At 38.0% G+C, this 21,501-nt stretch overlaps 2 protein-coding genes across 4 annotated transcripts in view; one reads left to right on the top strand and one right to left on the bottom strand.

Moving 5' to 3' along the window:
* The window catches only part of fgfrl1a (fibroblast growth factor receptor like 1a), a 350,100-nt gene extending 339,424 nt beyond the window's left edge, over positions 1-10,676 (bottom strand). For 2 of the 3 annotated variants that reach the window (XR_010331013.1, XM_064341982.1), the window contains exons 1-2: positions 9,995-10,676; positions 8,942-9,036 (exon numbers count right to left, since the gene is read on the bottom strand). Coding sequence is in view for 2 of the 3 variants with exons in the window: in XM_064341982.1 (XP_064198052.1) it covers positions 8,942-9,005 (64 nt within the window). In the remaining variant the exon portion in view is untranslated. The remainder of the gene's footprint in view (positions 1-8,941; positions 9,037-9,994) is intronic. The other variant, XM_064341984.1, reaches the window with a different exon arrangement.
* The window catches only part of LOC135258590 (uncharacterized), a 614,972-nt gene that overhangs the window by 414,220 nt on the left and 179,251 nt on the right, over positions 1-21,501 (top strand). The gene's annotated exons all lie outside the window — the stretch shown is intronic.

Genomic DNA, 21,501 nt, shown 5'->3' with positions numbered 1-21,501 from the left:
TAAGGTTTCAGTTTACCATATTGCTTTCCTGTAATTTGCATATCTTTCCATAGTGGACCACAACATATTTCTGAAGTTACAAATTTTGCTCATACGTGCACGTTTCTAAATCTGATTTCAAGGAGGTATGAGAAAGCTCTCTGTCAACAGTGAAAGTATGTGAAAAGGTTACTCTGGTGAAATGTTCCACACAAAAACCTGTATAGTTAAAGCCATACTATCAAGATGAGTTAACCATTAACAACATGTTTTTGAGTGGAGGGGATCTTTAAAGTTACAATCTCAAAGATTTCTGTTTCGTTCTCTTTGGCGGTACCAATGGCGAAAAGCAGTAGTTGCAGGTGTGTTTTTGGACCTCACTTCCCAGAGATCCAACCGGATCCAACCAGTGTCGCCTGTGTGACGTCAGTCAGTTGGCACCTGGGCCATGCCAACTATAACACTTACTATTTACTGAATAAAAAATGGTTGTTATAAAAGTAACGTTATGTACACACTCATTCATTGTCTAACATAAGGCTAACTTAAGCTGCCTTTACACTGCCGAGCTGGGTTAAAATGCTGTAGCAGACCTGGGGTAGAATTAATGATGATCAATTTCCACAGACGTTCTTTATCCACCTTTTGCCCGGTATGAACATCTTTACACTGCAGAGAAGAATTTGCGGGATTCGCTGCGGCTCGTACAATTATGTATCTCGTGCACACTAAACAGTCTTTCTCGTGAATGATTGTTGTGTGATATTTTTGAAACAACTGCCTTGCAAAATGTTACCGCTGGTGTTTCTGGTTTTGCTAGCAAGCTGTTCAAGAATAAAGCGGAGCTGGGCATTAAATTAGCAATCAGAACAAGAATAATAAAACAAAAACAAAGGAGATTTCATCAAAAAAGGGCAAGGCTGAAGTACCATATGTGGAAGCGTAATAAAATAATGACGCTAATCCATACTGCTGTATTCTTTTATTTAGTTTTCTCCAGTTTGACATCTTTACACTGAAATAAGACCTGGCTTTGCTCCACCTATACCCCTGGTTAATGCTCTGTGTAAAGACGGCTTTATTCCAATCATTATAATATATTGATGAACTTGATGGCAGTGTAAATAACGGTAACGTTAAGGCCAATTCAGATCAATGATTCACAATGAGACGAAACGGTTTTAGAATGTTGCAGAGAAAATTGCAGCGGTGTGAACTGGTTAGTTGCAGAGCGTCTGAAGCCGTTGCCTGGGGTCTCAAAAGACCCACCTTGTCAAATTGTCAAGTGCAGTTAGAACGTTTACAATCAGACGTCTTGGAATTTTACAAGTTGCATCCAGTCTCGTAGCGAATAATTGATCTGAACTGACCTTTAGTTAGCTACATTGCAACGTTGCAACAAGGTAGCATTGCATTCGAGAGACGTTTTGCGAGGTCGGTACCAGTCGGTAGCATTAGCTAGCCTTTTTTTCTAATTGTTAGCTGACATTAAATTGTGTTAATTACATTAGCTAGCTAGCTAACGCAACGTTACCTGATATGAGAGATGGATACTGTGCGCAACGTTGTCTAAACTAATGTTGCCTTTCTTGACATGGTCCAGTAGCTAGCGTTAGCTGTGCAAATAGCTAGGCTATGTAATTTAGTAACATTACATTGTCATCAAATGTAATACTAAATCTACATCAACAAATAATATGACCTCTCATGTTACACAAAAAACTTTTTAGGGTTCCATAACTCCATACAATAACTTATTGTAACACTAGCAGACACCGGAAAAAACAGTACACCGCTCACACGCAAGTGAGTTGAAGAGCGAGCCTGTTGCGTTTGCTCCGTCTACCCTCTCTGGCGGACCAACCACTGATGGCTGATGGAAAACGCGTCACTAACTATGCGCCGCTTGTGATTTTTTCCCGGGAATGTCGCCACAGACACCCAGTTCTTTAATCATAAATTATTATATTAATAATAATATAAATTAATATAATAATAAGCTCAATCACCATTGTGTTACCTAATTCGGCGATAGATAGTGACTTAACAGACATTTATTTTAATGAAAATCTTCGAGATTATTACTTTAACCCATGGCTAAGTCTTAACCCAGGGTTAATGATTCACACTGCATCTTGTTAGCCCTGGGTTAAATGACAATTGATACACATAACCAATGTTTCCACTCCAGAATGCAGAATGAAACACATTTACTCACTGCTCCCAATGTTGCACTATTGTCTTTAATTGTTGGCATTGTTTCTTACATTTCTTTAGGTTTTCCCTCAGCCGATCGGGAGACCTCTTATATCCTGCCTTTGACAGCTTTGCAGACAACTGGTCAAAATCCTGATTACTTCGACAGGTGCCATCAAGTTTACTTTGAATGGATTTCTCTGCCTACAAACTAATAAATTTGTCTCCTTCTGGGACCAATTAGATAATTTTGTTACTTGTTAGAATGTGTTTTTTTGTTTTGTTTTAGTTCTTTATTATTATTATTATTATTATTATTATTATTGTTATTATTTAGCTAATGTTAGCTGCCTAGTTTCCTAATTTTTCACTGAAACAATTAAAGCAGATGTACATGATGAAGTGCTCTGTTTGGAGTACAGTAAATTCAGGGATAACCCTGCTCTGGTGCAGGGCCACCTATCCCCAGGCTAGTTGGGGTTAACCCACATGGAACTTGCCAGTGTGAAACGTCAGTTAACCCATGGTTAAGAGCGCAGTTAGCCCAGGGTTAAGTCCAGTGTGAAAAGTCCAAATGTATGATCATTCCAATCAAATGCAATACTTCCTTTAGATCATTTTTGATTTGTTATTAAAATGTACAGTTTAAAAGCAATGCTGAAATTCAAAATAACATTTATGTTTGCTTTTTTGCTAATTATGGTATATTGATAACAAAAAAAAATAAACTAATTTTCTTTTAAATACAATCACCATTAAGGAATTGGCCTTGCTGTTCCAATACTTTTGGAGGGGACTGTATTTCACTACAAATCAACGCAACAAAAACATTGACAGAAACCTTAGAATCGTGGCTTTCCAATGCGCCCATTGGCAAATAATATAAATTGTTTTAAATGTTCAAAATTTGATTAATTAGATCATGTATGCTTCGCTAAACTTTACTCATTACTATGTGAATTTCGCTCAGCAGGAAGTCCGCCCAAATCGCATTCACATGTTAACAACATTATAATTACTCTCCATAGAAGGAGACTAAAGGAGGGGCAATGCGAGATCCATGTGAGAAATGCCAAGTCTGCGAAAGCGGGATAGAATGTCACAGAGTGTCGCCTAATTCACTTCTTTTGAGGTGAACATTTCGTTTAATTTTGGAAAATGGTCCGTCCGGAAGCCGACACTGATGAAGAGCGGTGTCATTTCGAACTAGCTAAACAGACCTAGCCTAGTTCAGATTGAGGCATTGTTATTGATGAGTTGCGTGTAGTTTAGTTGGAATATCAGTGTTTATTTAGTTAAGCTAATGTTTTTTCGTTGATAGCTTGCATTATTTGTAAATGTGTGCTGTATTAAATTCTCTGTGTGTTTGTAGGAATATTCACTAATATGCGCGCTTGTAAATTCCCACACTACGAATGATTCTAACCAACTCAAAATTATAGGCTACCTCTCTGCGTCTGGTTGTGTTTGTTTGGTTCTTTGTTTGTATATGATGTCACATTTCATAAATTTTGTTTTCATTAGTTAGTGGTTTGTCCCATTTTTGTAAAGCACATTTAATTTTCACCTGTTGAAGGAAATGTGCTATATAAATAAAGTTTGATTTGATTTCACATTTCCTAACAATTTTGTTTTTATTATATTTGCAGAGATGTTGATCAGGAAACACGGCCTAGTTCACCACTAGCTAAGAGGCCAGGCAGACGTTGCAAGAGTACACCAGTCTCATCTCATCTTCCATGCAGTTTACTTCAATAAATGTTCTAAAATCAAAAGTTGTCTTTGTTTCTGTCTTCTAAATGGCTCACTGAGTCTTTGTCTTAGTGGTGGGGAGGCATGCGGCCAGGTGTGAATAGCCTACTTAGCTGGCAGGTATTCCTACCCAATGCATATTCATTACAGAAAGGCCATTTGCCCTCCCATTCTCACCTGGTGTTGAAAAATAGTAGTCACAACACTAACTTTTAGCAATTTATTTTATATTTCTCATTGGATTTGCTAAAATATTTTGTCATCTTTTGATACCCAAGATCTTGAAGAACACATTTCAGTGACCAAAAGTCTTATTCACAATTGTTTAGTGTGTTTTATTACAACATTCCTGTGCATGTTCAAAACTACTGTTTACAGTTTGTGTGTTTTTAGAGCAGTTTACAATCCACACATTATTATGACCTACTTACTGCTGCCATATTGTTGTAGCTGAGTTTGTGCTGAAAACAAAGATATGAAACACTTTGGAATCACTGTATATAAAGTTGATGAAATTTACACAAATGTCAGAGCATTGCACAATCACCAGTGTGCCTCATTTTACCCTTAGACCCCAGAGAGTTAAACCATCCACCATATTTTGGCAATGTTAGAGTTCAGGTCACATTCGGTGCATTAAACACAAACACTACTTAGCAAACCAAGGAACGTGTACATTACAGTGTGAAATATCCTCATTATAAAATACCACTAACCTATTTAAAAACACTCAATTTCAAAAATAACGTATATAACCGAAATATTTTCAGCAGTAACACTTACATTTGGATGATGACATCTTATCTGTGTTCATTAGATAGAGACAGAGACAGAATCAATGGCGTCGTTCCCCAGTTCTAACAGTTCAGAAAACAGTATATCAGATAGGTTTATCAGCAAACATATGCCTTAGCCATGCTCAGAATTTCTCAAGAATAATATTTTCCAAGAAATGACAAAAGTCATTGATAAAATTTTGCAAGGTGCAGTGTCTTCTACTACAACCACAGACTGAATGTGTAATGCAGCTATCATGAGGCAAAACCTATGCTGGGCTATAAAACGCTATTTCAAAAGTAAAATTAGACATATTATACATTGTTAGAATGCTTATTCTGTCATCTATCGGAACGATTAATTGTCAATCAAACCATATTGTACTAAAAAGGACGACAACACCATAAACAACATGTGTGGTATTACGCACAGCTATTTTGAAAGGTACGCAGGTGTCACAAATGAGTGTATATTTCACAAACGGATTTGTCCAAGATGTATATGACCACTCGAAAGGGACATCTCTATGTGTCAAACCAATAGTTAGGTTGTATATTTATTCTATATTTAGTCACAGATATTTACAGTAGAATGACAATGTATATTTCAGTGTTCAGTGAGCAGCGTTTTTCACAGCTGTATCGGCATACCTCCGGCTATTGTTGGCTTTATCTTGTTGCTACGACGGAATACAAATTTTTAGTGGTAAAAGAACGGTTTAATTTACACCCAGATAAACTCTATTGTCCAGTGTGTCATGCGTGGGGGGTGTAGTTACAGATGAGACTGCAGGGAGGGGGTGCTTGGTAAATAGACAACCAATGTGACAATGGTTGATAGCTAGCTTAGTTTGGTGGGTGGGCATCGGGGTTCAGTCTGGGGTAGCGCATAATTGAAGTTGGTCATCAACACCTTAGTTAGTCAGATTTTCCAGACTTGATGACAGGCTAGCTAATATTAAGTGCCATGTCAAGCTAAGCTATGTGAAGTGAAATTATAGGTTTGACACTGTAGATGGAAGTAGAACTTTTACCTCCATTTCCAGTAAATCTGTTATGCCCAGTAGCTATTACGCTAGCTAGCTATTTTTTTAGCGAACTGAATTTCTTTCATTTGGCATCTGATATGCTTACTGTCCTTTTCATTACACTTGCAACTCTGAAGAACTCTGCCATTATCGTAGTTATTGACATTACTTTGAATAGATATTTGGTGGAGGAGTAGTAGATACATCCCTCTGTTATAATTTATGGTTATTTCAGCCACTTTACAATCACTTTTACAAAGAAACGTATCCTTGAGCACAGTAACATTTTCACATGGGCTCATGCATTTTAAAAAACTACGGCTTGCTGTTTCTGTGAGCAGTAGCCGATCTGAAAATAGTTTCTCTTTTTATAGCTAACCTAAACCTGAGAAAAACAGGGAGCATGCATTAGTACTCTGTTCTATCAATCTACTATCCTCCATAGTTAGTTTGTGCTTAAAATTAAGAATTTAGTTGAGGTCCCAAAAATGAATGGGAGTGAATTGGGGGCCTGACAACCAGGAGGTTTAAACCCTTAAATCGCACGGCCAGTTTGTTGAGAAAAGGAAGCTGTCAAATAATCCACATTTACTTCCTTTGCTTTGGATCAGCATATGTCTCTGCATTTGCCCATCATTTGTATTTGCTGTTATCATGAACATCCTCATAGACTGGTCACTGGTCACATTTATTACCATTTATTTACAGCTGTGACAACCCAGCTCTTTGCTCAAGAAATCCACTTTAAACAAGTTGACAGGAAAGACATTGATACGTGCAGCTGTTATTCTCTCCAAAACCAGTCAGTACTATTTGCACATTCTGTCTTTGCCTAAGAGGTCCTCAAGTTGAGTCAAAAAAGTTATGGTTTTTCTGCAATTGGCTGCTTTGGCCTTCTCTTGGCATTAGATTGCTCTGGGGGTTAGTCACCTATCTACTACCCTGCCCTTGTGTTTGGCCTTGGTGCTGTACACACAATCACACTTGTGCTGTCCTCCCTCAGCTGAGGACATAGGCTGTTTCAGGGAGCAGTGAAAAAATGTGTCACCCAACATCATCTCCAGCTCTCCTTATGAGGGCAGCCCAGGAGATGAAAATGACACTTCCAAGCAAAGAAACTATCCCCAGGCTGTTTCTCTCACTTCCATCACTATCAGCTTTCCAACCCAGCCTGGTGGCTAACATTAGTCCTAAGCAGAGGTGAGCAGTCCACCTCACATGACTGCCTGCATATGTTTGGAATGCCAAATCTGACATTTTGTTCTTTATCTTTAGTGCCTTTTCGCATAAGGACCTGCGTCCTGGAGGAGATTCATCAGAGCCATTTAACGGCCGGAACCCCTGTATACTCACACACGGACAACCACTCCAATACACACAAATGTGAGTGCATACACATATTAACAAATGCACATGCATTAAAGCAACACACAAAAACACCCACACAGACCCACAGACAACAAATACAACAAACTGAAACAAACATGCACACACAAACAGATAAAAACACACATACAACCAGACAATCACACACTGATTCTCATATTATCATGGCTTCTTGCTCTAAGCTTTTTCCAAACCCATTTTGGGGGGAAAAAAAGTTAGCCATCCTTATTTCCTCAAATTCTTGAATTATGTAAGACCATTTTAGGGCTGGTGTTCGCTCATTAGTAAATCTACCTGATAAAATACTAGGTTTTTTGTTGATATCTGAAAAAAAATCTGCCAGGCACCAGCCTACACACACACAATCTGATATGATCTTCTTGCTCCCTTCCTTGCACATGAACTGCGCACCACTGAGGGTGCTGGTCAGACAATCAGTGATATCACATGACAAACAAATATAATTGCCAATCTAATCACATTAGTTTCCACAATCTTTTAACTTTTGTTATACAGCTCCACGAAGTCCTGGTAGCGCAACAGTGAAGGGGGCATTGTTAGGACAGATACAATCAAGTTGGGCTGCACACTGTAAATACACACACAACTGCTCTCAAACTCACTCATTACATTACATTACAGGCATTTAGCAGACGCTCTTATCCAGAGCGACTTACACAACTTTTTACACAGCATTTTACATTGTATCCATTTATACAGCTGGATATATATACTGAAGCAATGCAGGTTAAGTACCTTCCTCAAGGGTACAACGGCAGTGTCCTTACCCGGGAATCGAACCGGCGACCTTTCGGTTACAGTTTTACCGTTCCTTACCCACTGTGCCACACTCCGTCCTACACTTGAACACTCGAACAAACAAGCATATTTACAATCACTCACAAACTTCCACGCACACAGAAACACACACACGCGCCAATGGCTGACACTGAAAGTCAGGTGAAGCAGGAGATTTGATGTGAGATTTCCTGCGATCTCCCCTGCGTCAGAACAGCTCACTATCACCTGGCCACCACAAAAAAATATTTTCACATTATCACTGTGATAATAGAACATTATGAGAATGGACCACCACCTCTGAACTGTCAGAGGAACAATGGCTGTTCAAATTTACGCTCTGCCTACAAAACACCATAGACGGCACCTGGCCGTCCACAGGTAAACCGGGAAAGTAAATTCTTCAAAGTATGGCTGGGAAGACCTGTTTTAGTAATTTGGCTTTACTTCTGCCCTGAGATAACAAGGAGAGCTCACCAAATCAGGTGTCTAAAACAGACCAGTCTCACAAACACCTTCACATTGGAGAAAAACAATTTCACACTGATACATACTCACACATTACTCACTGATACATCAACAGAGACCCCAAAAGAGATAAAGAAAGTGCAAGAGGCAAGGAGAGACTTTTTCTGACCATGGGAGTGTGGATAACAGAAGATTATCTAGATGTGTGTTTTGTCTCTCTACAGGAAGCTGGTGGCCCTGTTTGTTTGGCTTTAATATGGCGAATGTACACAGAGCCCATATTGAAAAGATGACAGGTTTTTTGTGTGTAAGGGAGGACAAAGTGAAGCGACCCAAGCGTGCCACCAATTAGAACACTGAGTTTAAAGTTTGTTTTGTCTTTAAGCTTTTTTTCATCATCCTTGTCAGTATCTGGGGAAAGAACTGGGGACTACCTGTGAATTTCTACAGATAAACACAAAACCACCACCACTGCTCTACCTCATGGAGCATTGCTACAGGAATCTCAATGCATTTATATCTGTCAAACATGCATTTAAAAATAAGATGTATACTTACCCCTTGCACAGTCAGACAGTAGAATAATCTCAAAAATGAACAGAACAACCTGTAAAAATCCCATTCTGACAGAGGCAGCCTTCTAGTTTTCAAATCTATGAAAAGAAGACAAACAGGAATTTATGTTATAAAAAATGTTAAACTTAAGGCATCTATGAATGTCTAGGCAACCCAGGTTTTATTCATAAAACTCAAATGAACAGCTGTTATTCCATTTATTATGTCTCTCTTGTTCTTGTTAGTAACGCTATTCTTTTTTTAACATGACGCTAGCAGTGCGATCAAATCAAAATACATATTTGATTGTTAAATCACGGAATGCACCATTAAATATTTATTTTTACAGGCTAATGCGTTTCAGATTTGCATATCCGGCGGCACGTGTTGAGACGGCCTGTTCATATCGCAGTTTAATCGGATTTATGCAATAATTTGACTGATTTCATACAACATTATTAGCATGTTTTGATAATAATCATATAATTGACAATTCCGGTTTAAGTGAATCAAGTACATATTGAAACAACGACAAATGTAGCCTACGCGCTAAATAGTACAGATTTTAGTCTACGACATGTAGGGCGAGGACGGCGCAGTATTATTATTATTATTATTATTTTCGGTTTTTATATTATTATTATTATTATTATTATTATTATTATTATTATTATTATAGTTGTAGCAGAAGTAGCAATTCTACTACCGGCCAATCGTAACTCCTTCTGCTGCTACTGTTGCGGAATTTTTATTTCTAACACAATTATTATTATTATTATTATTATTATTCCCATAACTCTTGACAATTTGTACGCTAAGAAATGACAATGTAGTTACATAAATGAAAATTATACATAGCCTACGACCGCATAATCAACATAATTTCAAGTTTTCATCAAAATATCATTCCAAATCGCAGTAAAAAGGTTAACGTCCGAATTTGAAGCACCAGTGAACAAAAAATAACATTTGCAATATGCACATCTGAACTTCACAATCAGCATACTTAAAGAGTTAGCCAACAAAGAAAATGTTTTATTGAATGATCTTGGATACCTAAAATTACCAACAGCAGAAGTTAACTTCCATGTTGTTTCCCATTTTAAAACAATCTTGATAACATTCGTTTGATTAACTCCATCTCTGAGCGTATGTGTCTGAACTTTTCGGTCTAAACTCTTTCGTCAGACAGGAGAGGAGACCAGTGAACTCTGACAGATGGCGGTGTCCTGCTTCTTTGGAAATCGAAAAACCAGTGGAGACGGCTCGGTCAGAATAGTTACTTTCCACCACAGATCCAAATCCTTAAGAATTGTGTTTAGCGCCTTCAACACACATGCACGATGAGTCTAGAAATTGCGCCTGGGAGGCAGTCAAGACAAGTCAAGCAGTAAAAAATCTCGCGTGTCCACTGAGCAGGTCCTGAAACCGAAGACCAGCGCAGAAATTAGGGACGTTGCGTTCTGATGTGCGAAATTATGCCAAACGTCCATCGGAAAATCCAAGTAAAGTTTGACTCGGTTTCCCTTTGTGCTTGAAAGCTGAAATCGTATTTAAATTTTGTATGCCGATAGTACCAGCGAGCGAGCACGGTCCCTATGCACACAAACAGTGAAAGCGGACCACGGTCCAGCCCATAGCCTAACTTTTGACCAATCACAAATAAGGGCTCCAGAAATCACAAGATTTAACTCTTTCAGATAATATTTCGACAGATTTCACCCCAGCCATTTATCGTAGATAAACCATTATCATATGACCAGAGTGGGTTTCTGTTGGATTGTGGGTGAGTAAACTGACCCTGAATCTATGGTTGAGGCGGAGACAGTAACCAACGTCACGCACAATTATGCAGAAATGGTTTGAATCAAGCACAAATTGCGGTTAATTGACTAGAGCACGTGTGCCCTAATTGTACACCTTTTACTTTGCTTAATAGTGCGTGCGCGCCATACGAGTTATCAAATCCCCAGTAATCAATTATAATAAATAGTACAGACATATCGTCTTACCTTCCTTCATTGTAAGGTAGGCCATTAATCATGTAAATCTGCAGATTATGAAAAGGTATTTAATTACAGTAATTTAAAATCGAAGGGTAAATTCTGTCAATAGCAGAATTCAGAATAAAATATATTAAGAAATTATGGATGGCGTTATTATAAATATCATTAGCGACTAAAGGGTACTGTGGTTGTCAGTACGTTTATACCTATGACAGAAATACATGCCTCAGAGAATTAAGACTTACTATTTTTATACTACACTAAGAACAATCTAGCCTATATAACCAAATTTACCTCAGTAAGGATTCAACTGTATGTATGTATGTATGTATGCATGTATGAATGGCCAACATCCCATCTTTGCTGTGACTTCTTGGGGTTTTCTATCTGTTTCGAAAATGGTGCGCCTTAACAGCAGATAAAAATTGATGCTCACATTTTAACCTTTTTAAGTCTCCTCGCTGTTGATAACGGTGTTCTAAGATTTGCTCCAAGATGGAAAAAAGAAAGAAAAAACTAGTATTATACTGCACCCTAGTGTATGTATATTGAATTACATTTATTAGTGTGCGCTTAGTGGTTTTAAGTAGGCTATTCATCCTGCATTTTGAATAAATACACAATCTAGCGAAATACGTTTCTTAAAATACTATATACTTTATAATTTTGGGGGGCGAGTTCACTGGTTATGATTATTAAAATGAAAGTGAATGAATATGGAATTAAATTGAATATTGGCCCAAAGTCTCTAAATTTACAGCAGCTGTCATTCAGTTAGTCACTACACATGGGCTTATTTTATTAAGAAATAAGCAGCCCGTCACCGAACTAACAAAATTCAAATATGACCAGATCTAGGATTGCAATAGGCTATGTGTAAATTTCGGTTGCAAAAAAAATCTCTTATAAGATAGTAGCACCATTTCCAGAACAATGTGTATGAACACTAACAGCGCCGACCAAAATGCTAACCGCTTCCCGTCACGGATTGATGTTTGAATTTGGATTTTCTTTTCGACTCCACTTGGAATTTTAAGTAGGATACACATTTTACACATAGGCTAGCCGAACGCGTAATATAGCCTACTCCACTGAAATGTTCTGTTTCTGTGTTCAAATGCTTTTACGATATTCCAGTGTGGTGTAGGGAAACGGCAGACAGGATTATTTGTTGCTCAGTCAGGCCCCTTGGTAGATCTGTTCCGACAGATCCCCTCCTCGTTCGCTTCCAGCTGTGCATGTTGTCCGTATTTCACGAATTATAAATCTGGCTACCCTACCCTCCTTGGCAGTACAGGGCTTTTACAATCCAGTCCTTAATATAGTCACTCAGTCTTATTTACATCAGGACAAATTCTGTTCAAACATGAGAAATGGTCAGGGGGGTTTGTATGTAGTAGGCTAACTGGTGGTGGAATTTCAAGAGATTTGTTGGCTTGCTTCATTCTGTCCCGACTGCAAAATTAAGGATAATTGAGCCAATGAAACCCATAAAATTAGCTGAAAGACTGATTTTAAGATGGGCCACAGAGTGCATCGGTGCAAGGCGATGCAGACAGCCTGAGGAAGAAAGGAATACCATATGTTGGCATAGTGGTCAACTGGGCTTATAACCAGAAAGTTGCTGGAAAGGGGAACACTGATGCTATAGACAAATTGCCTCAGTAAGGATCCAGTTGTATGCATATTATGTATGTACTGTACAGTACAGTACTGGGCAAAAGCCACCTGTTTTTTTTAAATTTTATTATTATTATTTTTTTTAAATCTTTAGGTACAGAATTGAGTTACATTTATTAAATAACCAACATACAGCCTTTTTTTTAATTTTTACAATTTCTACCAACAATAACACAAACTTAAAAATAATCTTAAACATGATTTTGTTTGAACGAAATGCGGCAGAAGAAGGAGTTAGGCTTAGATGTGTGGAGCCAAGTAAACATATTACACCATGGTTATTCCCAGTGTGAAATTGTGAAGCAGTTTAACATTTCCAAATGCAGAGCTCAGTAGACACTCAGAAGGGTCCAGCTGATGGGCATTAATGTTCACAAGAGAATACCTTTTTTTTGTTATATTTGCCATGCTTTGCCATATTTCTTGCAATTTCAATACCAATTTTACTTGCACTACAGGCTAAGGGTATTAGGCTACATGTTTTAAAAAACTTAAGGTAGGTTAGATTTCTCTCCATTCAAATACCCCTCTACCTCCCTCCCACCCCTCCACCTCCCACTTTGCAAAATGCCTGACTTTCAATAATTTACTCAATGGTACTTAAAGCCACAAGCGGTTTTTTTTTTTGGAAAGTTTTGTCTTAAGATAATTAAATCTAAGTAAAATTCATCTTTTCGCGTTATTGTCGGTAGAAATTGAAAAAAGAGCATACTTTCTTATTCAATACATGGACATAATTAACTGAATTCTTCCCTACCAAAAGTAAATTTTAAAAAAGGTGGCCTAATACTTCTGGCCTGTACTGTATGCATGCATGAATGTATGTATGTATGTATGTATGTATGTATGTATGTGTGTGTGTGTGTGTGTGTGTCTGTCTGTATGTATGTATGTATGTAATTTGCTCTAAATATGGGATACATTAAGAGATGGCTCTTCACTTTTTATATACAGAATTTTTATGGCTAATGGAAAAATATAAAAACTGAAAAAATCAATCCATTAAATTTAAATATGTTAGTAGTAGACTGCATAATTAATTCACCTCACCTGTTTTATTGGGTCTTAATTTGCAGCTAATTTTATGATGAAAACAAAATTAGAATACCTTACAGTCGACAAGCGCCTTCATTGAAAATTCCTTGATACATTTGCTTTTCATAACAACTGGAGGAAGAGGCCTAGCATGCACAAAGTGGCCTGGAAATAAGTCCATTCTATGATTTTTTAAATATTGTGAACTCTAACACTCAACACAACTATGACCAAAAATTGGTGTCCAGCACTGAACAGGCCAGAAGGGTGACATGGGACATCTGGCAGTGCACTCCATGGTATGAAATTAGCTTGTTGACAGAGTACAGACAAATTCACATATGGGGGAGCAAGAAACTGTACCAACCCAGCAAAATTTGCATTCATCCATGAAGCACATCCATGAAATATCACTTGTTTACATGCAATAGTCACATTTGATTTGCAGTATGAGAAAATGGAATTTAAGAAAAGTGTTTGATTGGGCAAAGAGCATTTTTTCTCCGTCCAACCAAATTATTTCCTTGGATTCCATTCCTCTCCAAAAATAGTTCCCAAAAACTTGCACTACAGTTTCAGGCTTGAATTAGACAACGTTAAGCACAGGCTACTCTGTGGTTAGATTGAACATGGCTCTGTAAATGACAGTTGTAAGTCCCTGCAGGTGGGATTGATCTATTGACCAGCTTTTATCTGGTTAGCTAGGAAGACAGGGGATGTGGAGCAGCATTCTGCCTTGAGTCATGCCACCTCAAAAGAAATAAAAAAATATATATCAAGCTGGCAACATTGCAGATTCAGGCCAATCACAATCAAGCATAACTCCGTTTCCTTACTTCCCCATTCATTTGTAAATGTCAACAAAAACATACTTGCTAGATAGCTTTCATTTTTATCTAAAGGACAAAGAATAATGCAATTAAATGGAATATTGGCCCTATGTCTCTAATTTGCATGCTGCTGTTCCTAAGAACTTTCTCTTTGTCTTTGACAATTTTGCACAGGCCATTTTTATAATACATTCGTGAAATCAGTTTATTAATCAGAGGGCTCTATCTTACACTTAACCGTAACCCAAATGCAAGTGTCTTTTCTAGTTTCAGACCGAAGCAGTTGTCACTTTCTCATCCAGCTCCCATGTTGTTTAAATAGCAAATTAATTTGTGCCCATCTGGGCATGTTGGCCTAAAGGTGAAGTATGGTCAGATTTATTTATTATTTATTATCCTTTATTTAACCACGATGCATTGTGATGCTATTTTGATGCAGCTGTATTTGTGCTTAGACCAACAAATACCTGATCTTAAGTCATGTCGTAGTGGTTTTGTTTTTTTGTTAGTTTAAGGGAACAATGTTAAGATAGTAATGTGCCTACATAGGTGGGTGGGCAATGCATGTACACCTTCCTCTCTGTTACACACACAGGAGTGTGCACTATAATAAACAAAAAATAAACTTCTAAATGGTTAGTAATTATATTAATCCAAATTAGATAATCAAAGTAATGAAAAAATAAAACATGGCAAAAACATCAGTATTTAAACAGACTCATGAAGTTGAGTATATCTGTCAAGATCCAGAAGAAACTTTGTAAAGATCAGCAGATTAAATATCTGATGCTTGTTAAATGACAAGTTCAACAAAACATCACTTGTTGAACTTAAATATTGGTGCATTCCCTAATATATTATTCATTTGTGCAGCCACCCACATGGAGTACCTAATTGGACAAAGGATTGGAGGAATGGAGGCAGAGGGTCAATTGGCCATGGACCACATAGGCTACCTGTCCCTCAGCAAAGAGGAATGTTGTCGTAAATTGCATTTATCACACCAGGCTGTAACAAACATGTCATCTCCTGGCAGATGAGCTGGAGACTAATGCCTGCTGTCCCTATGCACTCCCTGTTGTTGTGAAAGTCACGGCTGCCCTAAATTTTGTGTGAGTGGGTTCCAGTATCCCCTAAGTTCCACCGGAGGCATGTCCCAATCTACCGAAAGTTTGGCCATACATGCAGTTACCTGAAGCCTAGTCTGATGAATACATTCAATTCCCCATAACACCTGCCAGCCAATAACAGGTAAAACAGGAGTTCATGGTGAACTCTGGATTGCCTGGGGTTCTTGAAGACATTAATTGCATGCAAGTGCACCTGCACGCCCCAGCAGAGAACACTGAACCATACAGGAACCATACAGGAGCCCATTCCATGAAAGGTTACAAATGTATTCACAGATTATTATGGATCAAGCCATGTCTCCTTTATTTTGGCCAACTCTGTAATTCTTGCAGTCTTCTAGGGGATCCCTTGGAGGGATAGCTGTTAGCTGTTATATCATGCCTACAACAGAAGAATGCAAATTGTCATTCATTCGAAAACAAAACGTGCCCACCTCCCCCACCTCCTCGTACCTGCACTTCAGGGATCACGTCCTGTCCTGGTCGCCTGGTGTTGAAATGAGCTTCCAACTGCCCAAAAGCAGAATCTCTGCCATATTCCAACTGAGCACTCACCTCTTCTAATTGCACCATGGCTTCCCTGCCTCACTTTACATAATCTTTCTTTTTCTCTATCTTTCTTTGGATTTATCTGAATAATATTATACATAGTAATAGCTTTGTAAAGGTTATCTGTCTAGAGGTTACAATACAAATTGTTGTTTTTTAACATTGCTGTAGTTTATTATTAACAGGTCTCTGTGCCTTCTTGGTGATATCACATTTCTGTATTCCTGAGAGTTACACCAATTACTCCACTACTGCAACTGGAGAAGAACATCTGCAAAGTGATTGTTATGTAATGTTATGTTTGTAAAGTGTAATCCAGCACTATTTCAGCCATCAGGACTGAGTAAGCTGTGCAATAATTTGACACCATGACAGCTGATGTTTCACACGGTGAGGCAGTGGGTCTTTTATTTTGAAAAAACAGGTCTCACACTCAGCAGGATGAAAGAAAACCAAAAGAAGTTCTACAGTAGGTCAGGATTGAGGCTTTCCACCAAACAAATAACAAAGCTATCTGCCTTTTCTACCAGCCAGGGAGCTAAGATGCTTGCTGACATTTCATTAAAGTCTAGGCTAAAGAAAAATCAGAACAGAAAGAAAGAAGTCACGCAGCACATCGACCCAAAAATTCAATCAAACGCACTTTGCCAGTTTAAGAGCTTGTGCAATTCAATCAAACCAGAGTTGAGTTTTTTAGATTCTGTCAAATCAAGCTAATGCCCATAAGGATTTGTTTTATTCTTATAAGGAACAAAAAAACAGCAAAAAGAAATAGGTGTGGCCTAAATGGAGGGACATCAGCATAGAGGTGGGACTTCTCTTAAAGGGACCCTACACATATTATGATCTAATCGCAAATCACGCTCTCATAAAAAAGACAAATATCATAGAATTTATTAAATATTCCCTCTGATCAAAATATGAAAACGGGTTTAGCTGAACAGCAGTTATTTGTCCTTAATGTACAAATTAAGTGCAAGAATAGCCCACTGTTACCACTTCAATTCAAAATGGTTTTGAGTGAATTTTAACCCCTTACTGCACATGCCAAATCTTGTCAATCCTTGCCCATTTAGGGGGTACCCTATTTAAAGCTTTATAACTCCAGATGTGAACATCACAGAGACTGAAAAATGGCTTAAATGAAGCAAGACATTTGTACAATTTACAATACTAACGCAGATTAGTTTATATTCATAATTTTGGAAGAAATAAAGTGCCACAAATGCAATTGTCTAGACAAAAAATCAAAAATGAATTTGCACTTTTTTAGTTTGCAATGAAATACTGAATGATTGCATATATACAGCAGGTTAAACTATACATGTGCTGGATCATAAAATCTAAGGATGGATATGTAGAACTACTATTACAGTACTAACTAACGCTTACATTACAGTGTGAAATATCCACATTATATAATACCACTAACCTATTTAAAGACACTCAATTTCAAAAATAACGTATATAACCGAAGTATTTTGAGCAGTAATACTTACATAGTAATGATGAAATCTTATCTGTTTTCAGTAGATGGAGACAGAGACAGGAAATCAATGATATAGTTCTATCCGCTCCTGTCTTACACCAGAAAACTATGTCAGCTAGGTTTATCGGCAAACATATGGTTTAGCTATGCTCAGAATTCCTCAATAATAATAGTATTTTCCAAGAAATTTCGAAAAATCGTTGACAAGGTTTCGTTAGCAGCTTTGTTTTACTGCTACCACGTGAATGCGTAATTGAATGTGATGATAAGAAAATTTCCGGTTACGCTGACCTATAAAACGCTATTCCAAAAGCCAAATTAGACATGTTATATGTAGTTAGAAAGCTTATACTCTCACCTACTGAATAAATGAATTGTCAATCAAGCCAGACTGTACTAAAATGGGCGACAACGCCGTAAACAACAGGTGTGGTATTACGCACAGCTATTTTGGAAGGTACCTAGGCATCACACAAGCGCGTATGTTTCCCAAACGGATTGTCCAAGACAATATATGACCACTCAGTCTCAAAAGGGACATCTCTGCGTAAAACCAATGGTAAGGTTGTATATTTATTCAATATTTAGTCCCAGATATTGACTGTAGAATGACATGGTATCATTTTTTAAAACTTTTTCTCGTTTATTTCGTTATTCAGTGAGCAGCGTTTTCACTGCTGCATAGGCATGTCGTAGGGCTATTGTCGGGTTTATCTTGTTGCTATGACGGAATACGATTTTTTAGTGGTGAAAGAATATTTTTATGAACGCCAAGATAGACAATATTGTCCATTATGTCAAGGGTGGGGGGTGTTTTCTAGATGAGACTGCAGGGAGGGGGTGCGTGTTAAATGAACGAACAGAGCGGCAATGGTGGCACTGCGAAACTCCGTATTCGGCATAGTTGTCGTGTATCGTCTACTAATGAAACTAAAACAATGCGTTTCTGTTTTTAACTCATAAATTGGTTGCAGTAGCACCTAATGTCTGAGTTTAGTAATCTCGGCATGCCGACGTGCCGACCACTAGGGGCTTTGCGCTAAGAGGTTAATGGCTTCCGCACATCTGTTACTAAAAGATATTATTAAAAACAAGTCTGCATGCTGTTATTGACGTAAAAAAGGCACCTGTCAATCCAATCAACAATATATATATATATAGCAGCAGCAGACCTCACCAGAATTTTGCTTGGATCATCTCATCATCTCTTTCAGAATAGAGATAGAGACAGCATAAAATTATTATGTTAGCTTATGAAGAATCATTTACAAGGCAGCATATTCATACAACATTATCCCTTATCTGAAGACAAACAACTTTATGCTGTTGGCATTCTATGCTGGTGGCTCCTTTCAAACTTAATTGCTGGTGCAAGCCAGTCAACCATAAGCACAGTAATATCTGATGTTACAGATGCTCCTGTGATGGTTGCCCAGCAGTTTATTAAATTCCCAACCTCAAAAGGTGAAACAAGAACATCATGACATTACAGGTTTCCCTGGTGTTCTGGGCGGCATTGATTGCACCCACATCATTTCACTCAGAATGCTCCGCATTGTTTCTACAATTTAAAATATTTTCCCTCCCTCTGAATGCAAGTTTCTGTGGATGCAAATCTAAAAATAACTAGCATTGTTGTAAGTTTCCCAGGTTCCTATCATGACTCCTACATTTTATGGCAGCGTGAGCTTTTTCTATGTTAAGTTTTTTCCTCAACAGTGCCAGGCTCTTCAGCGCTTGCCAGACCCTGAAAGTGTTGTGCCCTTAAACGGGGGGAAATAGTGAGGGGAGATGGATGAACAAACCAGCACACAACTCGCGCCTTCACTCAACTGTATTGAGTCAATTATATACAGTACAACCAAATTCACACATTTTCTGTATGAATACACTCAGTCTCAGAACCAGTTTCCACAACTAAGTCATTCTTCTGAATTTTTCACAATAATGTAAATTATATCTCATAAAAAACACATTTTCAACATACAAAAATGCCAAGTTACTCAAAAGTATTGATATCAAAATGACGCCAAGTTACGGTACTACAAACAATATAGGCTATCTTGCCTCACCGAAATGACATAAGATGCATTTCAAAGCAATGCTACCCAATATTTCCTCAGTTCTTTCAAGTCACTTGGCCCTGTGTATAAGCATGCACTACACGGACACGCCAAACATATGTGTGGATGGCTCTCTCACAGTCAAGATTGATTGAATAGGCGTGTATATGTCCAATTTGTATTGGTATGTATGTATTTCGCTGCCCAGCCTTTCTGTTGCGTGAATGATAGCATGTTTCTTGGTATAAGTGTGTGTTCGTAAATGTGAATGTAACATGCTGCGAGGGAAATGTCCCCATGGGGATAAAGAAGTTCTCTATGTATGTATGTACAATATGTATTTTACATGCAGTATTTATTGTACGTAGCAAATATACAATAACTTTCACATGTACTCAAATTCAGTTCAGAAGCAAGTATAAACATGTTTTCTGGAGAAATATGCTTCCTGTAGTTACTCAGCAGCAGTTTTGTACATTAATTTCAATGTGTTCCATGAGGCAATTCGAAATATTTGACTCTTCGATCTGACACAAAGATTGCATGACAATGTAAAATGGTAAGATTACAAAACACAGGGCCAAGTGACTTGAAAGAACTGAGGAAATATTGGGTAGCATTGCTTTGAAATACATCTTATGTCATTTCGGTGAGGCAAGATAGTCTATATTGTTTGTAGTACCGTAACTTGGCGTCATTTTGATATCAATACTTTTGAGTAACTTGGCATTTTTGTATGTTGAAAACGTGTTTTTTATGAGATATCATTTCTTTTTGCAAAGTGTTTTATTATGAGAGTGAGAAATGCGACCCTGTAAGAAACGGTTGTGGATTATGGCTATCGTTGTGTGAATTTGTACAGTCTGATGAGCGTGTACCGTTCAGCAGTTTCGGTTTGCTATATATGTAAAACAGTGGCTGTGAGAAAGGATGCAGTGGCGTAAGCGTAAACGCATCAGAAACGCAGATAAAATATGGCCAGTGTATGTACTCACGGATTTGACGTCCATCCAACGAGCCTTGACTGACAAAAGAATAAGCAAGCCCGTAGAATTATAACTCCCTAGGTCGCAACTTGTGTAGCCTTCTGTCCTGCTCCGTTGTCTGTTATTTCATGGAGATGCACTTTTAGTGTTTGTAAGGTTTATCCTTCTGTCCTGCTCCGTTGTCTGTTATTTCGTGGAGATGCACTTTTAGTGTTTGTAAGGTTTATAAGGCATTTTGATAGGCTTATCTGCAGGTAGGAATCCTCTTCGCTGTTTTGCTAAACTAGAACCGGAAAACATGATAGTGGAGAATAGGAGCAGACGCATATGTCCCAGCAGGCTTTGCATACGAGAAAATAACAACAGTGTGAGAGAAATTAGGATGAAATGATGAAATTCCGTAGTTGAAACAATATGTTTTTAGCAGAATGGGCATGTAGGTGAAGGTTGACATGATCACGGAGTATAGTGCAAAGTAAATGGAGTGACCATGAGCGAGCTTATATTCCTTATCGAACGGTATATATAACAGTCGCTATATAGTGTTAACCGTTAAAGTGGAGGGTTAAGTAACGTGTGAAATCTATTGCACTGCTGTGTTTTTTTCATGTTCAGTACTAGTAGTTATAATTATGAGTGAATCATGATTTTAAATGTAATGTTTTAATGGGGAGTTGCAGAACGTACATACGTAGTAATTGTTTGTATGTGGCTAGATTGAGAACAGGGCGAGGTTACATGAATGTAGAAACGTGGCGTTTCCTGATAAGAAGGTTTTGTATGGTAGCCAAGTGA

Source organism: Anguilla rostrata, chromosome 7, assembly GCF_018555375.3.
Source record: "Anguilla rostrata isolate EN2019 chromosome 7, ASM1855537v3, whole genome shotgun sequence".
Lineage (NCBI taxonomy): Eukaryota > Metazoa > Chordata > Actinopteri > Anguilliformes > Anguillidae > Anguilla > Anguilla rostrata.
The sequence above is the reverse complement of the archived record's forward strand: the minus strand, read 5'-3'. Positions and strand labels throughout refer to the sequence as shown.